Here is a 22,621-nt window from a genome sequence, read left to right on the forward strand (position 1 = left end):
GGGCCTGTTAAACCTTTACGTAGCATTTCCATTTGTGCTGTGATGACGGTCTTCAGGGGGTTTATGTAACACGGCGGATCTGTTTTTGTAGGAAAGTGTTGTACGCTAAGTACACAGTTTTAATTTACTGCTCATCCAGAGAGCTGAACACTAAATCCTGTTCTTAGTGCAATTCATCACCTTCAATCTGGACCACTCGACCGGAAATATCCAGCTTACATTTAAACATCAAGTAAACAAGTAAACATCTTTTTTTAGTTACAGGTATTTGTTTAGACACAGCAGCACTGGCTGGCTTTCATATACAAAAGTTGATACACTTTTGTACCTTATTTACCCCTAAATGGTGCATATTAGTACCCTGAAGGTACTACTGCCATTGTCACAGCTTTTGTACCTTTTTTTTCCTGAGAGTGTGTGTGTGAGAATACCTCAGTTCAATGTCTCGACGGTTTCAAATTCTTGAACTCAACATATCACTGTTGATTTTGTTTCTCCATGTGCCAAAATATTTTTTTTACTGGCCAAAATCAATTGAAATTATATATGCTGTACAGTGAAGCTCAATGAAATATATTTGTAAAATTGGAAATATTATTTAATTTATATACCAAAATATATATTTCAGGAGCAAGAAATAAATGTATCTTGAAAGAGTCTACTATTAGGCTAAATGCAAACAGATTTATGACTATAACTAGATTTATGATTTAATATTTATATATTGTAATTTTCAAGGGGGGGGTGTGTGTGTGTTGTATGGGCTGACATTAGTAATTTAATCTAAGCTAAACCTGTTAATAAACCTGCTTGGTTACTAGGTTTTTAAAAACAGCTTGTGAAATGAAAATACATTGCATACGTATTTTGTTTTGCGTAACAATTATGTAAACTACATACAACAGGAAAAGCTCTTCTGGAGTACTGTACAGCAGGGAATGGTTAGGAAGTTCTCTGGCCTTAAAAATATATCCATTAATAACTTAGGAACGATTAAAGTTTAATATACAGCACAAAACAGAACAGAAGACACTTCCTGTGCCACACGTCACACCTGTACAAACACCACATCACATGCAGAACTGCAACTGCCATTTTACCATTAAATTTGCATTCATTTTATATACTTTATTTATACATTTTTTATTATAAATATTATACATATAACATGAAGAGTTCAAATGCAAAAGCCTCTAAGCGCTGTCTGAAATTTTCTTCTAAAATGAGCATTTTTTTTCTCAGGCTTCTATGTTTATTTAAGTTCGAAGTTATTTCACTTTAATGGCAATGAATAGTTTTTTTTTTCATTGCCATTAAAGTGAAATAACTTAAAGTGAAATTACTTAACCTACACACAGGAGCCTGATAAAAAATAATAATAATAATAAAAAAAGGATATATATTGATGTTTATTTTACTTTATTATTATTATTATTATATAGTCTCTTTTAAAATAATGTCAAGTAAGAAAAGTGCTTTACAACCGGGTGACACATAACACCGTATGTATGACATGGGCTCATGCTCCTGTCGCCACAGGAAGTGCAAGTAGCTTGATTAAAAGGCAGCTTGTTCAATTAAATTGTCCTGTGTTATTGCCAGGGTCTGACAGGTGGAGGCCGGAGACTATAATTACACGTCCTGGCTCAGAAAGCCTTTAGGGGTCACAACAGGTCCGGTGTGTGACGGCAGTAAGGACTCACTCAGTTCTCGGAACACTCGCAGAAATCACCGGGAACAGATACTCCAATGAGTCCTTATGTGTAGCATTAAAGGGGTCATGAACTGGCTTTTTTTATTATTATTATTTTGTACTGTTCTTTGAGGTCCACTTATAATTGTATCAAGATTTTTACATCAAAAAAACTATTTAAAAGTAAAAGGCTATTTTCTGTCCTGTTTTTAACCCCCCTCATCAGAACACTCTGTTTAAATAGGTGTGGCAGAATGCAGTCTTGGAAGTATTGTGCTTTGTTTTTTTAAACAAATCCGCAGTAAAATGAAGTAAACAAAGGACCAAGTTCTTACTGACATGTTCTGAAACTTCATAAAAATAAATGTTGGCACTGCACAGTGTTTTGTTGTCTTCTGAGCCATCTTTATCTTTTGGTTTCTGCGTAGACCTGCATTCGTCTCTCGTTATTTACACTACATGTGTGAATCAGTGGGCGGGGTTAAACAGGCAGCGATGTAGAAGCAGGCGTTGATCTTCTTCTGCGGAGGTGGTGTTTAGTCACACTATTACATCATAGAGTGGTACATTCCATAAACTGTTGTTTTGGCAGACTGCCTTCAATATAAGCTTTAAGATATAAGATTTGAATTCTGAAACTTACAGAAAGTTTTTATAGTACAATGATCTCTTATATGTCAAAAGATCAAGGGAATTTTGACTTCTCAGTTCATGACCCCTTTAATGTCCAAGTGTAAAAAATATTGCAAATCTTGAGGGCAATCATAGGATGAAAAAGAATGAAAAAATAAAGGAAATTGCATCTTAAAAAATAAATAAATAAAAAAATCTGAATTGCGAGATATAAACCAGAATTGGAATTCTCAGAATTCTATTTTTTTTTTTTTTTTCACAATTCTGACAATTCTCACAAAATAATTGCTACTTTTGTCTCACAAATTCAGACTTTTCTTCTCAGAATTCTGGGAAAAAACATAAATTTGAGATAAACTTTTAAAAATCAAATTTATCCCATCACTTCCAAACCAAACAGCTTTCTGTTGGTCAACGTGACAAAGTTCGGTTGAGAACCCATTGCAAAAATCTTTTGCCCTCATGCAAAATTCATGATCGTGTGGATTCCTATTGAAATGACTGGATTTTGCTTGCGAAAATTCTACGAACTATAAGAGTCACTTTTTTTGTGAATTTGTTGTTGTTGTATGTGTGAAAACACTGACTGAACATATATTTAATTAATGTTTCATATATTTAACTACTTCCATCTCACAAAATGAAATCTGATGAGACCGCATACGTTTTTGAGACTGTCGCCAAAAAGATGATTAGATCATCACTGTGTTCAGTTGTTCAGACCGACTTCCTGCTCACCTGGTTATTAATAACAATTTGACCAAAGTATGATTAATCAGAAATCTTCTCACAGTCGAAACTCCTATATATAGCTAATCTATTAAGCACTGAGCAGTCCATGAAAAGGATCACACATCCCATTAAAAAAAACAAAAGCTCTGAGAGTACAGTAGTGGTTTCTCATCAACACAGGTTTAATAGAATACAGTTATGACCATCAGTAACATAGGTTTCTTTTTTAAGATACGTTTGTTTTTTCCCCTCTAAGTTGTCTGGAAACCCTTCCTCAGCTTTGCTTTAGAGAAGACGAGCCCTTTGAAGAGCTCTCTTCACTCATGGCTTGCGTTGGTTCATTATTGCTAGCAGAAAAAGAGCAGTACTGAACAGTACATGGACAAAAGCGGTGACAGCAAGTGAGGAGGGCTAACCGTCATGAAAGATCGAGAGTGTGCCCTCGACGCAGAAACTATCGCTAACAGGAGAAACGCTGAGTCTAACAGTCAGTCCACGGGGGGCCAAGGCTCAAGAGTACGTGAAGACGAAGTGAGATGTTCTTCATTGAAACGAACCGTCCGAAAACTTTGGTCCTTTGACTGATTACCACTCGGAGCCTGTGACTGTATTACTGTATTCTGTTAGACTTCGCGCGCATCCAAAGTAGTTTTCAAGTACGTACTTCAGTGAGAAGGGGGTGGGGCCAAGGGTTACTGAAAAGCGTTACAGACTTCTGTATCCATCTGAGTCATCAGTGGTGATTAAAATAGCACATTTAGAAGACAGACGTCACATACACATCCCAAATGTTACGCGCACTCACGCACACGCTCAAAACACACATACATGTATACAATATATGTAAGTTACTACACTTCCGATATATAATTTGTGCCCCGTACGAGGTGCTAGAGGAATGATCGTGAGGGAGATTGTACATGATGGTGAGGGCGAAAGGGGAAGGTTATCTCTGAATCTACGCCGTATATATCATCTCGAGCGCAGCTTCATCGCGAGGTCCGTGTCCTGTGAGCTGCACTCATCAATCTCTGGTCATCAATCCCGTCTCGAAGGCCGTGGGGGAACATTTTCCGCTTCTAGTGCAGATCTAGGATTTACGAGGCATGATATATCTGGCAGGGCAAAGGGCAGAAAATCCGGTGGCGAATCTCATAATGGACGATAGAGTGCGTACATACATTCGGGACAGTCTTGGCGTCTTTAAATGCGGGTCAAAGTTTCATTGATCCTTCTCCATGTTTCTGTTTGAAGGGTTCCTCTTACAGTACATTCGACATCTGGATGTACATTCTGGACCAGTTAAAATGCACCATAACAGATCAACTTCCCATTCAAGCCCCTTTTTCGGACAGGAGAGCACTGATGGTGTTAAGCTCAGGCTTTATGTGGGTGAATTTCGTGGTTGGAGACGGAAGAAGGGAACACACAAGTGATGGACGTTTATGCCCCGCCCATTATCCATCCCTCCGCCAACAAAAATAAATAAATGGAAACTGATCAGTGCAATGGCACGGTAGGGATGGCACAAGTCTTTCTAGTTATAGACATAAGAGGGAAGGAGTTAAGGGTTGCACCATTGCTAATCAGAAACACAGGTGTGGCCAGCACAGGTATCTTGAACAGAACCAGCCAATGCCATCACAGCTGTCATATCATCATGCGTGCCAGACATGAAAACACATGTATATGACTTTGATCTTCATGTACTGTATGAAGATTAAAGATCGAATAATCAGATGAATGGTGAGGTGATGGTTACAACAGCAAATAGTTTTCAATAATTTCTAAATATGACTGTGTTTACAGGCGGAATGGCTGGAGACTGAAATTTTGTTATTGAAGCAATTCTTCAGTCCAAATGTTTGATATTTGAGCTGTAAAGTCCTTTGAATTAGCTTCAAGATTGAATATAAATGGCACAGACACTGGTCTCCGGCTAAGAAATGTATACTTTTGAAACGTTGTGACAGTTGCTTCATAGTTCTGCACACTTGCGGGCATATGTATTTGATTCGTTTTTTAAAATGAGGCAAAATTATTTTCGGTGGTAATCGCTAAAGCTTAATTAAATGGATAGATCACACAAATGAAAATGGACATTCTCATACCCTTTTTACACACCCTCATTTCATTCCAAAACTATGACTTTCTTTTTTCTTTGGATAATAAAAGAAACACATTTTTAAAGTGTCTTGTTTGTTTGTTTTGTCCATACGATGGAAGTCAATGGTAACTTGTTACCAACATTCTTCAAAATATCCATTTAAGGGTGAGTAAAAGATAACAGAATTGTCATTTTTGGGTGAACGATCCCCTAACCCAAAATATTATTTTAAGCTTGTTGTCCCTTTCAGGCACAGAACTTCCAAAGTAATTGACTTCTATACATGATGCCCTTATATAAGTGACTGAGAGAGATAATACTTGAATGTTAGTAACAAGTCCCTCCCTCACTGTACTCTTCTTAAATTAAAATGCTAAAGTACAGTATATGTACCATTTAAAAATTGCAACAAATTCTCTCTTAATCTTAAGTGTTGTATCCATTTCTAAATAAAGATCTGGTAGTGTATAGAAAAAAGAAAGTGGTAGAGCGATCAGATCCACTTCCCAGCCTGTAAAAAAAAACAGGCCCATGCTGAAGAAAATGAAGGCACACATTGTGCTGCTGAAACTCAACTATCCATGTCCTCAACACCTGAAGGGCACTTCAAACTACGAGCATCTCCTGTCAAGCAAACCCCTCTGGCTACATTTACACATCCCATACAAATCTTAATCCAGCTTGTCAACATAAAGATAACTGATAAGAGATATTTGGCCAAACATATTTACTTTGAACGGGAAGTGAATATCTTGGACTAATCTTTCTCTACAGGGATTAACAACAAGCTCTTGTAGATGAAGCACTGTTTAGGTAGCGTCATTTTCTTCTTTGGTTTTGAAACTGAAAGTGTATAGAATATATAATGCATCTAAATTTGATCTGATATGTTTCTCTCCAAGGCAATGATTGGAAAAGCAACAGGTGTTGGCTGTCAGTGGGTTATGTTATTTGTAGTTAGCATCACCAAAGGGTGGCTGGAAACGTGGTGAATGTGCAAATGCTTCGACGTGGCAGCTGCCCAAAACCAGCCCAGCACTTTCCACAAATAGAATACAAAATAGAGCCTCTTAAAAATCAAATCATTTTTTTTGTTCTTTCATCAAATGGTCAGTAAAAGTGGCACTTATACTTCAGAAAATTATGACCGTTAACCTAACAAGGTCAAACTAAATATTATATGAGTTGGTTTATTTTACATTGATTTTATGAGGTTTGCAACCCACTTATCAAGTTTTGTAATTTTTTCTTTTCCCTAGCAATAAACAAAATAATAATTACAATTAAAGACAATATTATTAAAGTAAAATAAAAGGAAAGTAAATTGTATCCCATTTGTGAAAAGCACCATCCATGGTTTTTAGATAAACGAACACGTCTAACAAAATGAACAAGGTAAAACATGGGGTCATAAACAGCACATAAAGCATGTGTGCTAAAATCATAAAGACATACACGAATATGATGCCACTCATTTCTCAATGACTCATCACAGCCAGGTCATAATTATGCCTGAGCTGCAATTTATAGACAAATCCTAAACTGTAATTTATAGACATCATTGCATCCTCGAGTAACCAGTTCATACAATAAGTATATGCTTCAGATAAAAAGGAAAAAAATTAATTTTAGAGGACAATGACGTCAGTTCCTCTGAAGAGTAGTGTTTGAACATTAAAATAGCTTCAATAACCAAAAGCTGTATAATGTCTCTCGCATCAAACACCAGATATAAGACATAAGACCTGTACTCCTGTTGACCGCGTGATTCTAAACTGGGTTTGACTGAAACTCCACTTCTGTGTGTGTGTGTGTGTGTGTGTGTGTATGAACAGAAGATAGTGTTTACGCTCTTTTTTCCCCTACCAAACACACACACGCACACAAATAATTCTGGACCAGAGAGAGGGTTATGAGGATGCGGAGGAAGCTGGCTGAGAGTGGTGAAGGATTCTGATAGGCTGGCTCATATAAGATGAGAGTGGAAGCGTTAAAGCAATGTAGGATCTCATATGTTTGTGTTTCTGTTCCAGAGCTCAGTGAGTTGCCTCGTTGCCTGCTCCCTACATAGACAGCTGTCTGTGGAACCTCACAATAGATTCATTTGAACCCTCTACATAGGCAGCAACATAAATAACAATTAAGGAATTTTATTAGGATTTGCTGTCAGCATGTTGAGCTTATTTTCACCATGGAACAAAAAATATAAAATGCATATTTTAATTGTGACTTTTTTCTCAGAATTCTGAATTTGTAATTCTGATGGTTTTTTTACATTTTACATTTCTTTTTTTGTTCTGAATTTTGAGTTTACATCTCGCAGTGTTTTCTCTTACACTAGTGTGATTTAAAACGCATAACTTTTGCTATGGTTACACCTGTCGTTTACGCTACTCTGAAAATGGGAGACTTTCGGAAATGCTGAAGACCCTGTTTTCATTTGTGTTTTAGTGTAAACGGACCAAAATGGGGAGACTTTTGAAAACAATAACGTGGCTGCCCACATTCACGCTGCGTATCCTTGGCGACCGTGTAAAAAAATAACATCATGCTCATTGTTGGACCTGCATGAATGGTCATGTGACATGCATTTTCGGTTGTGTACTGTGGACAGAGATCGTTTCTGAAACGCAGTGAAAACGCCAGTGTAGATGAGAATCGTTTTAAAATGAAAACGCGCTAGTGTGAACAGGGCCTCAGAAGTTTACATCTTGCACTTTTGAATTTTTAATCTCAGAATTCCGAGTTTACATCTCACAGTTCTGACAGTAAACTGTTAAAATGATAGTAAACTGTTTTTATCAAGATTTTCACTCTCTTCAATCTGGGTTTGTGTTCAACACAAAGGAAACATGTGATGCTGCCTTAAAATCTGTCCAATACAAGGTGACCAAAAGGTCCCACAAAATGCTGCCTATGAAGGCTGCTCACTAGGTTTTGGAACAGAGTATGCATGTATGTGTGTGTATGCCCACGTCATGTGTTGTGTGAAATGAGCGTGCTTTAGCTTGAGAGACGGAGGGCGGCATGATGGGGCAAGGAAGTTGTCGATTAGACCCTTTTGCTGTGGGTTACATGGGGAAAGGCTATCCCAGGCTTCCTCTCTGGAGAGCGGAGAGGATAGGGCACACTAGGGAAGAAGCTCAGAGGACCATGACTTTCTCTAGCCCTACGAATCAGGCGCTGCGATTCCCTCCTCAGCGGCATGACCTCCAGCCGCCTCTTCCTCCGGCCCTCCTGAGGGAAGAGCGCAGCCACCTCCAACAATTGTCCATCTGAGGTGGTCTGCGTGTAGGAGGGCACTCTGGGTTTAGGCTGGGGCTTTTGCCTGTACCCAAAGGGGCCGTCCTCTTGGTAGGGGCGCCAGGCCGCGCCACCCCCCCCGTAGGGGGGTATGAGGTCTGGCATGATGGTTCTCGTCGGGGGGAGGATGGATGAAGCTGGAAGCCTGAAGCAGCCAGTCTCTGCACGCAGGTCCGGCCCCATGATGCTCAGACTTGTTCTGTCCGTAAACGAATCCATGCGGTCTTCATAGGCCAGGTCGGCCGGCGCCGAGCACTGCTGGAGTGGCCAGCCGCCCCGGTTCTTTCCTCCATTCTCCGCCCCTCCATCTTGACACACCAGCTCACTCTGCAAGGACTCCACTTCTTCTTCCTCCTCTCCTGCGTCCTCCACCAACTCCTCTTCCCGCTCCTCCTCCGGTTCATCTGAGGGTGGGGGCAAACGGGGGTCCCTGAGGAACACCACGATGACCGTGATATTGTCGCTGGACCCCGCGTCTCGGGCCGAGGCCACTAGCTTGTGGGCCACCATGGCGGTGTCCCCGTTGTTCTCCTGCAAGTGGTCGCTGACCACTCGCACAGCTTCTTCTGGATTCACTGTGTCGTAGAAGCCGTCGCAGGCCAGGATCAAGTAGTCCTCGCTCCCGTCCAGGTTGAAGGTGCTGCAGTCAGCGTCTCCACAGATATAGGGTTTGTGTTCTGAATCACCTGTACATACAAAAGAAAACAGAGTAACTCAACTGAGAGTGAATATCACAAAAAAATATAGATTTCAGGAATTGTCAATTGACCCGTCGCTGCGAGTTTGACTGACAGGCGATCTGACCAATAATAATACAGAATCCGCCTTTTTTTCAGACAAACAAAACAGACAGGAGAGTAGATTAACTTTGGTGGACTTAAACTTGAAAAATGATGTGTATTTACGTCTTTCCGTGGTTGAAATAAAGTACCTTCTGATGTTCATTCATGTTTATTTTGTGCTTGAGGTAAATATAAAAAGAAGATCAGTTCAGGTGCCGTTTGAATTGAGGCGCTACAGTGATCTGTCACAACGCATTAAAGAGCCACAAAACGGTATTTGTTGTTTCAAATTCTTAAAATGACAAAATTTGAAAGCTAAGACTTTGTTTCATACCAGAAGTAACCTGCTCTGTCTTGTCTGTAGGTGCGCTGTCAGTGTCCTCTTTGCTCCGCAATGTATTTTTCACTATGTGAGAACATAAGAGCAGCATGCCTTGTCGGACATAACAACAGTAACTAAGGGGGCGGATCTTGTCTTTGCAAAGTGCCAATTCCTTATTGTTAAATATATTAAAAGTCATTATATCAAATACTAGATTTTAAATAAAATGTATAGTTTTAATAAAAACTTTTTCAACCAATATTTTCACTGCTGTAACGCACTTGGATTTTTTAAAATTCAAATCAACAAATATAACATTTTAAATATAAATATATTATTAATTTAAAAAAATATACAGCAAAGTGACAAGTAAAATCACATTACATTTTTTTTTCAGAATCACCAATACTAAACTGCTATGCAAATAATGCCACAATGCAAAAAAGGCAAAAATATGTTTCAATATTTTCGTTAAACTAAACAGAATTTCTTAATTGCATCTTTTGATTTTTTTGAGTAAAATATGACTCGGTTTGTAAAAGACCAGTTGTCTAGGCTATGGCAGAATTAGCCTCACTTGTCCTATTTATGAATCAAGAGCTTTAAGGGAATTAAATGCTAGACTGATAGGATTATCTGATAGATTAGCCATCAGCATTTAGGGAGTGAAACGGTTCCTGGGCAGGAAGTCGTGGGAACACTGCCTAAGGATTTTGCAGGAGGTCAGTCTTTGTTATTGCAGCAATGTTCATTAGCCTGAAAGCCGTAATCTTATACTGGCTATGTACATACTGTAAAGTATACTGATACATTATCAATCATTTATTGAGGTGATGAAAAAGTTTGTACTCTTTTCAACTCCAACCACACAGTTGGTCTGATTACACAAGTTTTGAAACAGTACAATGGTTCAAGTTTTGACAATAATCAATATTATTTTTCAAAAGTACACAGACGCAGCTACTGATTTAGACCAAGTGGAAGCTGCACAATCTGGTTACATTGATTAAATTGAGTCTGTGCCAGGGTTTGCTTTCTAAAACACTGTCTCCTTCATTCTGAAATCTATGGTGTGATGATAATGATGGTTTTCTGCTGTGGCCTGTACATCTTCTTCTAAAAATATGCACCCACTGACCTTTAGTTCACTTTCACTTACAAAAGATTGTGCCTAAATACGTGAATATCTTGAATGAGCACAAAAGAAAGGCTTTCACAACCATCTTAAGGAGTTTTTATCTCTCTTCTCATGCCTTTGGCTCAATTACTGGGATTTGCGAAGCAGTATTCTCTATAAAGCTGCTTTAGAACAATACTATATGCATTGAGAGAAGCACTACTCACAGCATTTTACACAAAATGTTTGCTAGAAATACAATCAGGGCTGTCAGTTTAGCTTGTTACATTGTATATTGTAATTTGAAATGTCCCATACCGATGGCTCTTGACACGGACAGGCTGCCATTCACCCTCCATGTGCCGAACCAGATTACACACCCACCCAGAGCCTCAATCCTCTTTTTCTCATCCTATACAAACACATAAACAAACAAACAAAAAATATGGTCAACAGGAGTCATTAACCATAACAGCTAGTGTCATGTTCAGTTCAGTGTCAATTAGTGAAACTCTAATCGGCTGAACAGTGACTTACATACAGTTTCATTATATAGATAAAGCTCCAAAGACTAGGCTCAACAGATCCACTCTTGGAAGTTTGTTATATAACACAGCTTTGCTGTCATGTGACTTTTGTCAATTGAATGGACTTGCTAAAGGACATCCCACACAAAGGGCTTGACTGAGATAAAAACGAAGGTCATATGCACCAATTAGGACCAATCTAAGACTGATCTAAGATCAGTTTTTGGCACATGGACTTGGAAGAGCTGACCATTTTATAATGGTCTCCATCTATTTTAAATTAAATTAAACATGAAAATTTTTATTAAAATATATTTTTTTTTAAATGAAATGATAAGAAATAGCTTTGAGCGTCTAGTCTTTCTCACCTCTCTGTCCGGTTTGTGTGGTTTCATCAGCTCCACCGGCTGACCTCTCTTCACCATCATGACCTGTGAGTCACCCAGCCAGGCCACATGCAGCGTGCGACCCCTCAGAAAGGTCACGACCCCTGTGGTGCCACAGCGCATGTTCTGTTCCAGAGATACGGAAGCATAGATTGTCAATACAAAAAGGGCTGATATGAGCATCTTGATATCTGACAGTGTTTGTGGGGTAGGAACTCACTTCACGTGATGCCTTCTGTATGAACCGCTCATCTGTCAGTTTGAAGGAGTGACACAGAGCCTCTTTAGGGTCTTGACTGAACATTTCTTGTCTGACCAGGTTTACGTGCAGGTGATTGGCGGCGTAGATGGCAGCATCCAGCCCGCCGTGACCATCAAACACAGCGAAAAAAGCCTGCTCTTCCTGATCCTAAACACACATACTTTTCTGTTAGCTTTACCTCATAAAATGATTGTGACAAGTAATGAAAATTAGAGATGAATTGTTTTTTTTTGTTGTTGATTATATCATTATTCAAAGCATTTTCTTACAATTGTTGTACTAAAATAAATTTTACTGTTGTTATTCAGAAAATAGCTTATTGCCTCATAATCCATTCTTAATTGAAATAAATCCCTGTAAATGTCTCTCAATCCGTGCGAAACAGAAAACAAAAACATGCCAACCTCTGGCATCCAACAGATCAGAAGCTGTTCGCAAATCAACTGCAGTCAACGTAGCGTAATGAAATACTACACATGAGAAATATATGCAAATGAAATGTTGGTGCTTCCTCTTGTCGATCGGTTTTAATTATCAGCAGCTTACGAATTATTAAATGGCTTAGTTCCGTAGCAGGGCTGGTCAAATGGGATAAGCTCTCACTGGTATAAATAAGGATTTCATTATAGAAGAATCCCCGAGCTGCCATTACTGCGACACTGTGTCAACACTGCACCCCGAGCGTCTCGGGACAACATGAAAATGCTCACATTTAGTTTAGGTTTTTATGATGTGTGGATGCATACAACAACCATTTTAAATTTATTTGACTGATTAATTTATTCCTTCTTTCCTTAATCAGTTAATAGAATATTCCACATCTTGTCCAATGCATGTAAATGATCTGCAAAGCAGCTGCTCTTACTCCCTTTGACTGTATGCCACAAAATGAGTTTTTTTTAATCACCTATAAGGGGACAAAACATGATGAAGGACATACGTAAAAAATAAATAAATAAACAAACAAACAAACAAACAGTGAGGGTAAAGGTAACCAGGTAAGTAAAATCATAAAATAAAATGGGTCTTGCAACTTTTTAATTGTAATTTATAGAAATTGAAATGCATAATCATCACAGATTTTGATCCTAAGTTTCAGTGATTTAATTTATTCTAGACTAAAATACTAGCATAACATTAGTTTGTATAATATGCATAAAATAGTCATCTAAACCTTTTTTTGCGTGGTTTTATAAATATTCCTTTATTTATTGTGAACATTTCAATGTAAAAACTGCTATTTAGGACTGAAATATTAGCATATAATTCAACAATCTGTATTTTATGCATATGCAAAACTAAAAAAAAAATTGTAGTGAATACGAAAATCAATAAGACATTTTCAGAATTTACTGAATATGAAATCTTAGTGATTTCCTTTTAATCACCTAAATCTTTTTGTGTTTTTATTAATATTATTTTTTTATTTACTGTTATAATTTCAATGTAAAAATCACTATTTAAATTAGATAATACATCAGGCAATAGTTTGTATTATATGCATATGTGACAAACGTAATTGTTTTTGTTCTTTAAATTTTTTATAGAATTTTTTATCTACTCCAAAGTGTACTCCTCAGTGTGCATTATTTAATTATAATGGGAGCGTTCTAGTTTTGTCATGTTGCTCATGTGGAACAGCACTGATGTGGAACAACAAGTATGTTTATGTTTCTCTCTCTGTAAATGCACTGAATGATGTCCACTTATGGCTGGGACTGGCCTCTGATCTGCTTCTGCCTAAGGCAAAGGGATGCTAGTGTTCGCGAAATAATACCAGTAAAAGCCCAGCATTTATCAAGTGGCTACCAGATGTGACAGATGAAGTACTGCCCCCCAGAGTGTGGTTGGGAAGAGCGCATTGATGAAACTTGCTGCCATCAGGACAGAATATTCCCCACAGTCCTGCTTTAGGGAGGGTCTGTTTCATGCTACAGTGGACAGCAATGCCACAGTGTCTGCTCTTATTAAAGGAAGAATAGCCCACACATCTCATCTGAAACATCAAGTAGATCTGGACGTGAGACGGCAAATCTGTCGGCACTTATTGCTTTCTGGTGACGGAGAACATTCTCGCTCGACTGGAAATTACACTGGCAATCAGGAAAGAAATTACATAATGCTGTTTCAGGGATGTTAGGTTCAACACAACTCTATTATGATGAAAAGTGATGTTAAGTGTATTGGTGCTTTAGCATCTACCTTGACTCAGATTTGTATGAGCTATTTGTTACAGTGTGGAAAGCTCAGCAGAGGCCTTAAAATGAGTTTTTGATGAAAAGCAGTCATGAGCTGCTGGACAGCCTTAGTATTCATGGGCTGTTAGATGCCTTAGAATTTGCCTGTGGGTCAGAGCTGTGGCTTAGCAGCTCGCGCAGATCCTCAGACATATTGAGCCCTGGTGCTCATATGGGTGCTGCAGGTTTAAATCCACTACGAGCACAGTGTAACAGGACAGCACAGGACAGGAAAATTCATTTTTACTGATATATGGCCTCACAGCATCTCATCTGACCGCAGTTAACGTGCTAATTTTGACACCACTAATAGACAGTTAATAGGAACAGCATTTATTTGAAATCTTTTGTAACATTATAAATTTCTGTACTGTTACTTTTGATAAATTTAATGCATCCATGCTGAATACAAACACAGTTCTTAAAAACAAAACAACTTACTGACCCCCAGACCGTTGAACAGTAGTGTATATTATATTTGGTGAAAAATAAAAGGTCATTCAAAGTCACAATCAAGGTCATACCTGTAGATTGAAAAGTGTGTTGAAGTCAGGAATGACGACGTGTTTGTCTTCCATCTTTCGGCGCATGTTTTTAATAGCGTGGATGGAGGTCTCGTAGTACGGCAATTGGCGGCGTCGATACGGGAACTCCTTTAGCCAATGACCGCACGTCTCGCATAGCTTATTAAAGACCAGCCGGGCCAGCTTCACCGAATCAATCTCTGCCGAGGCAAATAGCATGTTACATGTAAACACTCTGAGCTGCTTTGATTCAGGATGACTAAGCTGCCATTCTTTCATATGTCACAACAGTGTAAAAAAACACATACATGCACCATACACAAACAGACAGTGCTGGGGTTTTTTTTTTCTCACAGGCCAAACAGATTTGACTGTAATATCATATTGGAAACGAAGAGTGCATGAGCTGCTGATTAAATGCACAGTGGAAGCGGAATTGAGGACAGTGGGCAAAAGAGGCCATCTGCCAGCTGAGAAAGAGAGAGAGGAGGTGACTGGTTAATGATGATGGGATTGTTCCAGCTCTGGTCTCTATGGACTAAAACTGACATTCCTTCGTTCTGTGAAGTTCTCATCAATATCTCTGAAGCACAAGTTCTCCCTTTACAAACACCTGTGATCTATACGCTGCTCTTTACGCCCTCAAAGCTTTTCAGATCTTGATATGACGCATTTGATGGACAACTAACCCAATTGTTTTGTTGTTTTAATTTGTGTACAGAAAGGTGCCTATTAAAGGGATCGTTTACTTAAAAATGATAAATCTGTTATCATTTATTCATGTTGTTCCAAACCCACATTCTGGCAGATCAAAACACATCATGTCTGGTCGAATGTCAGATGACACCAATTGTTTCTGGTTCTCATGTCTCTCATATTAGAATACACCAAATTTGAATATCTGGAAGATTTAAAAGATAAAAGGAATGAATTTCAGTCTATTTGTTACTACATACACCCGGCGTAATGCGGCGCAAGTGTTTTTGCTAGTTTCAGCCCGACACAGTTCTCATTTTCCCGACCCGCGTTGTTTAAATAGCAAATGCATTTGCGCCCATGGGCGTGCTGCTCTAAAAAAGAGGTGTGTTCAGGTGCATTGTTGGAGCGTTGCTATTTTGAGGAACAGAAAATAGACTGTGTTTCTGTTCCTATTTTAATGATCTAAACACAAGGCCTAAAGCGCAAGGCGCAAGTGCACTCAGGGCGTGTCCGAATCCACTTTTGCAAGTTTAACGACGGGAAAACAGTCGGCACGCCCGGGCGCATGGTCTAAACGGGTTGTCCCTATTCTCTTAATGAGTAATGGGTGTGTTTTGGGCGTAACATGCAATAAACCAATCAGAGTCTCATCTCCCATTCCCTTTAAGAGCGAGTTGCGCTCGCACCATGGCGGATTCGCTATTTACACGGCGGAATTTTAAGGCGACTGAACGCGTCTCCAGAGAGCAAACGGATCTGCTCATGCGCGAGCAAATAGGCAGGCTAATTCTGATACACGCAATGACTATCCATTATGACACGTATTATAAATATGTACATTTTTATATTTATGTAGCCTACACAATAATATTCTTTTACACTGTAATCCTTTCATTTTTAGTAATTTGTCATGCTTGTGTGCTGCTGTGCGTCCCTGTGTGTAATAAGCAAAGTGAATGTGTGTTGTGGACCCACCCAGAGACGCATTTTCTACTAATAACGCGCTCTTTAAATAACAAAAAAATATTGCGCCATTGACTTTAGACCAGGTTTGAGTTGGTCTATGGCGCAGTCTATTTTCAGTTCCTCAAAATAGCAACGCGCCAACGATGCGCCTGAACACACCTCGTTTTCAGACCAGCACGCCCATGGGCGCACAAATGAGCGCAAATGCATTTGCTATTTAAACAACGTGGCACACGATGGGAAAATGAGAACTGCGTCGAGCTGAAACTAGCAAAAACACTTGCCTTGCGCCGGGTGTATGATAGGGCCCCTAGTCTGAAAAAGTGCTGCATTAACATTCTTCAAAACATCTTCTTTTGTGCTCTATTGCAAAAAGTAGAAAGATAGAAAGTCAAACAGGTTTGGAAAGACATGAGGTTAAGTAAATTGACAGAATTCTTCTGTTTAGGTTTACAAAACCATTAAAAGTATCATTGGCAAGCAAGTTATTTGTTTCTCACGCTCATAAAATGTTGCTGAAAATGTTTGCATGCCAAAACTTATGGCAAAGTCCCAGATTTGCCTAATGGAGTGTCTGTTTTTTATGACTCCATTTATTGCGTATTTTTCAAAGGCTGCATTTTTGTCTTTGTCTATCAGTCCGCCTCAATACTGCTTTTGACAGATGTATTTTAGCATTGTGTGGACGCAGAGGCCTTTTAGATTGTTTGATGGTTGTAAAAGCAGACATTACATGCTCTTTTCTCTTCCCTTAGCCTTTTAGATGCTCTCTTTCTCTCGCTCTCTCTCTCTCTATTTGTCTTGTCTCCGTGGGCACAGTGTCTAAATTTAATCTGCCATCTCAGGGCTGAGCTGGTGAACAGTATGTACTGCCTTTGCCCTGAGCAGACGTCTGTCTGCCGCCCATTGTACTGATGTCAGTCGTTTCCACTGCTACGACTTACACTAAACATACTCTCTGCTGCTGGAATGGGTCACGTCATGTAGGCCTGTTTAAAGGACTGTACCTCCCGTGAAACCCTTTATCAACTGTCCTGGCTGAGGAAAACCAGACTCGGCTCAAGTGGAGTTCTCGTGCTCTGACGTATTTTTGAACAGTACTTAAACTCAACACAGATTGCAGTCCATCTGGCTTTATAAATCTACCATCCACTCAGGAAAGTGTCTGGGATCAGCGTGCTATGTGAATGTCTGCGCTAACTCATGACGGCAATAGTTGGATGTGAACCACAGAGAATTATTGCAGCCTTCATGACTTGCCGGAATGATTGTATTTATGAGATCAGTGCACATGAACGCCACCGCAATGTTGTAATTACCAGTGGGGAAAGTCTGAATTTTCTTCCAGAGTTGTCGTATGTCTATTAAAGTATTATGGCGGAAACAAATTGCTGTCGGTCACAATTAAAGATGAAATGTATAATTTTCCTACTAACAGAAGAAGAATTGCAATCTGTTTGGTTGAACGGGCAAACCGAACTACATTTCCATTCTCTGTGGCAGCACAAGAATGTTAAAAAGACATTAATAAAATATACATTAAAATTCTATAATATTTTGTCAATATAAATTGAAAATATATACATATACAGCGGTATGAAATATAAAAATATAAAAACAATATAAAAATAACATTAAACTTTTAGGTAAATGTAATGAATTTTAATACTGTAATATATTTTAATAAAATGAAATATTATACATTACGAATACTATACATTTATATAATTTTATAATAGATTTATTAAATCTATTTTTGTCTAAAAATAGATTTTAGACAACAGAGAATAGAATTTTAATATCTATTTTATTTATGCATTTCAAATATATTATAATTATTTTCATGTTATGGTTGATGTTAATTTTACAGTATACTGTATAATTAAATGAAAAATATAATACTAAAAATTAAAATCATTATTTTAAATGCTATACGTAAATTCAACCATTCATGTTATAACGTAGAGTATAAAAAGTGAATATTTATTTTGATATTTGCTAGAATACTTTAAAAGATTAAATTTAAAAATGACTATTAAAATTAAAATGTTTTAAGTGTAAAAATAAAGGAAACGGGCATGTACAATTAAATACGCAATACTGACCAATACAGATTTTAAAAAACTTAAATATAGGCCAAAGACCAATATGATACTAACATATTTCACAACATAATGTGCACCATCATTCGCATGTCATGCAACATCTGTCCTCCATAAAGATTGTAATATACTTTCATGTGGCAGTTTACAGTTATTGCTACAGAAAGAGTTATCTGAAGTGAAGGGGGAAATTAATCAGATCAGACACGATATAACAAAAAGAGGTGTCAAATATGAATCGATCTTTCGAGCTCCATTAGACCTGCTCCTTTCTAAACCAGCCAAAACTGTGGCACATTAGCAGCCGTTCTCACCTCAAATTCCTTTGCCATTTCAATTCGAATATAGAAAGATAAGAAAGCAATTCAGGCCACCGTTAAGTTAGTAAGTGACCTAAATTTGCAGTTGAATAGGAGGCTTAAAATTGTGCAGAATGGCCTACATTCGGATCAAATATCACAAGATCTCTACTCGATAGCAAGATCCAACTCATTCACTGGCTTTACTGACACTGTGTGACTTCAGATGGATCACGAGTGTCAAGAAAACCACAATGAATCTATGCTAGACTCGTCTCGTTTAAAAATAAGACTTCACTGTGCAAGTTACATTTATGTGATGTGGTTTTTATAGGGCACTTACGAGGCAGTGTGTCTGTGCCATCCTCCACACTCTTGTTGAGATAGTACAAAGAGAGATCGCTTTGCAGGATACTGTCTGCTGTACCACGGGCCAGGGCTGAAGCCAAGGAAAAAGGGCAATTACTGTAAAAGAGAGATGAGGAGAGAGAGAGAGAGAGCTTTAAAACATCTGCCGAGTAGATCACGGAAACATTATGCAAAGGAGCGCTGTCAGTATTTGATTCAATTTTTTCAGCACCAGAGCGAGCGCTCGTTTAACCGTGAGATGATGAGTAGGAGGTAAAAGCAATATGCGCAGGTCAAAACAGAGAAAATGGCCAAAGATATCCTAGCTGAAGATGTTCTTATGATCACTGTGCATCAAAAACCTCTTTGCAAACAGACTTGTTTCTTGTATGGGTGAGCTATTCCTTTAAAAAAGCTTATGGTGTGGAACAAGGGTAGAAAGCTGAACTGTAAGTGTTAAAGCCTGGCTTTTTAACTACTGATGTGAATATCCTTTTAGGGCTTGTTGCTCTGATGGATTGAGAGAGCGAGGAGAGGCACTCTAAAACTAGCATGACCCAAATCCACTCCAGCACTGTGCCGCTCTGAGAGCAGAGACCCCGCTGGATCACTGAAAATAAATACAACTGCACATTATGAAATCAAGAGCCGACACTTAAAGACAAGCCCCGTCATCCCCATAAGAGGATTTCATAAGAGATGATTGTGGAATTCTCATCCGAACAGAACAGGGATCTCCCCATTAAATGACTGACTATGAATTTTAAGATAAGGACCAGAAATCCTATGTGTTTATAAGGCATATTGACATTATGACATGAGGAATACTTCACATTTTTTGGGTAGACTGCAAGAATATAGAGTAAAAATTGCACATTTTAAAACCTGCGTGTAAATATAACTGTAAAACCAAACATAGTTTTGGGTTGGAAAATTTCTTTCATTGTTTTTTTGAAAAAAGTATTTTATGCCAACCGACGCTGCATTTATTTGATCAAAAACACAGTAAAACAGTAATATTGTGAAATAATACAATTTACAATAACCTTTTTTTCTTTAATAATCTCATTTATTCTGAATCTGGTACTCAAGAAATATTATTATCTTATTATTATCAATGTTGATAACAGTTGTGCTGATTAATATTGTTGTGGAAACTGATTTATTTATTATTTTTTTCAGGAAGAACAGCATTTATTTGAAACAGAAATTTTTTGTAACATTACTGTCATATTTAGTATTTTTTGAAAAATCTTAAAATTCTTACTGATCCCAAACTTTGGAACAATAAAGAAAATCCAGAAAAAACCTATTTCATTAATGCTTGTCCATTAACTGATGAAAAAAACAATAATGTAAAACAACTAATGCAAATAATTGGTGTTTCCAACTGTGGAAAGGAACAATTATCTGGCACAGAAACAGTAATATTGTGCAATAATACAATTTAAAATAACATTTTATTAGTTTAATATATTTTAAATCATAATTTATTCTGAATCTGGTGCTCAAGAAACATTTCTTATTAGTATCAATGTTGAAATCAGTGCTGTGCTGCTTAATATTTTTGTGGAAACTGTGATTTTTTTCGCCCAAGAAGAACAGAACTTATTTGAAAAATTATATATTTTATAACATTATAAATGCCTTTACTGTCACTATTGATCAATTTAATGCATCCTAGCTAAATAAAGTATTAATTTATTTACATTCTTACTGATCCCAAATTTTTTAATGCTATATATATATATATATATATATATATCATAGCGAACCCAGAAAAAAGGTTTCATTAATGCTTGTCCATTAAAAAAAAAAAACACGAACAAGTAATTGGTGTTTCCAACTGTGGAAAGGAACAATTATCTGGCACAGAAACAATTTATCTCAGTGAATAAATATGCCTCCAAAATCTTCAAAACGTGTGTCTTGGACAGTGTCAATGTGCCATTCCCATTTCCCTCTGTCTGTGAGGGGCTTCAGCGGCGTTTGCCAACATTCTGTTGAATTAATAGCCTCAGCTGTGTCCTGATGGGAGAGGATAACAGAGCCATCCAATAATGTGATGTCCTAATCCCAAAAACATTTATTATGATGCGCTCAGTTTATGAACAACTGTCTGTAATTAATTAAAATTGATATGAAAGTTTTGCATAAAAGAAGTCAGAAGAAATGAAGATCATAAAGACAATGGATTTGATTTCATTCTAAATCTAAATATTTTACTTTCTAAAGGTTTAGGGTAACACCTTTTTCCTGAACGTGGAACGGTGCTTTACATTTCCAGTCTCTGGTGTTTCTAGTCAAATTGACGTATTTTCTGTTAAACCTATGAAACATGCTATTATTTTAACCATTATACACCATTATAATTAGGGTTGCAAAAAGGTGGAAAATTTCCAGTAAATTTCAGAAATATTCCAGAAATTTGGAAAACTTTCCAGGATTTTTTGGAATATTCCAGGGATTTTTGGAAAGTTTCTGGAAATTTACCAGAAATTTTCCACCCCTTTGCAACCCTAATTATAATATTTACTTATTCTTAGTTACACCTATAAATTGTAAAATATAAAGTATGATCAAACCAAAACTGATGTCTTACATCATGTGTTACAGTGCATTATCCAAGCATTAGTCAAGAAAATGTCACCAAAAATGACCGTTATGAGGCATTATGAATGAATATCTTGAAGGGTTATTTCACCCAAAATTGAAAATTAGCCTGTGTTTTACTCACCCTCGAGGCATCCTAAGTGTATATGACTTTCTTCTTTCAGACAAATCCAATCGGAGTTATTAAAAATTGTCCTGGCTCTTCCAAGCGTTATCATTGCAGTGGGTGGGTGTTTCTGTTCAACAGTCCAAAACACGTCAAATAAAGTGCGTGCATCCGTAATAAAAATGTGCCTTACACGGCTCCAAGGGGTGAATAAAGGCCTCCTGAAGTGAATCCATGCGTTTTTGTAAGAAAAATATCCATATTTCAAACGTAATAAACACTTCAGATCTCTCACTTCATCTATTTGTCATAAGCGGAAGCTGTTCCGTCGGCGTTGCATGATTAGTAACGAATGCAGAGAGAGAACAAAACCAAACACCGGTCACGAATTAGAAGCACAAACCGAGGATTTGTAAAGAAAAATATCAGAGGATTTCGACATAAGCCAAGAGGAGACTGGTTTTCGTTTGCTAAAGTAAGGAAACTTTTCTTCCTTTGCTCTTGTGAAAAACTCACGAGACTAGCATATCAGAAGCGCGCGCACAATGCTTACTTCCTACGTCATCCATGTACGACAGATAGAAGTGAGAGAAAAGTGTTTATTACTTTTGAAATATGGATGTGTTTCTTACAAAAACGCATGGATTCACTACAGGAGGCCTTTATTCACCCCCCAGAGCCTTGTGAGGCATGTTTTATTATGGATGCACATGCTTTATTTAACATGTTTTGGACTGTTGAACAGAAACACCCACCGACTGCAATAACGCTTGGAAGAGCCAGGACAATTTTTAACATAACTCCGATTGGATTTGTCTGAAGGAGGAAAGTCATATACACCTAGGATGCCTCGAGGGTTAGTA

General features: G+C 37.9%; 1 protein-coding gene across 1 annotated transcript in view; it reads right to left on the minus strand.

Moving 5' to 3' along the window:
• Positions 1–3,219: 3,219 nt before the first annotated feature.
• Positions 3,220–22,621, minus strand: part of ppm1e (protein phosphatase, Mg2+/Mn2+ dependent, 1E) — a 47,742-nt gene continuing 28,340 nt past the window's right edge. The window contains exons 2-7 of the mRNA XM_058789539.1: positions 19,035–19,156; positions 14,626–14,825; positions 11,823–12,011; positions 11,585–11,728; positions 11,008–11,101; positions 3,220–9,154 (exon numbers count right to left, since the gene is read on the minus strand). Coding sequence (XP_058645522.1) covers positions 8,217–9,154; positions 11,008–11,101; positions 11,585–11,728; positions 11,823–12,011; positions 14,626–14,825; positions 19,035–19,156 — 1,687 coding nt within the window. The 3' untranslated portion in view covers positions 3,220–8,216. The remainder of the gene's footprint in view (positions 9,155–11,007; positions 11,102–11,584; positions 11,729–11,822; positions 12,012–14,625; positions 14,826–19,034; positions 19,157–22,621) is intronic.

Source organism: Onychostoma macrolepis, chromosome 10 (genome assembly GCF_012432095.1).
Source record: "Onychostoma macrolepis isolate SWU-2019 chromosome 10, ASM1243209v1, whole genome shotgun sequence".
Classification (NCBI taxonomy): Eukaryota; Metazoa; Chordata; class Actinopteri; order Cypriniformes; family Cyprinidae; genus Onychostoma; species Onychostoma macrolepis.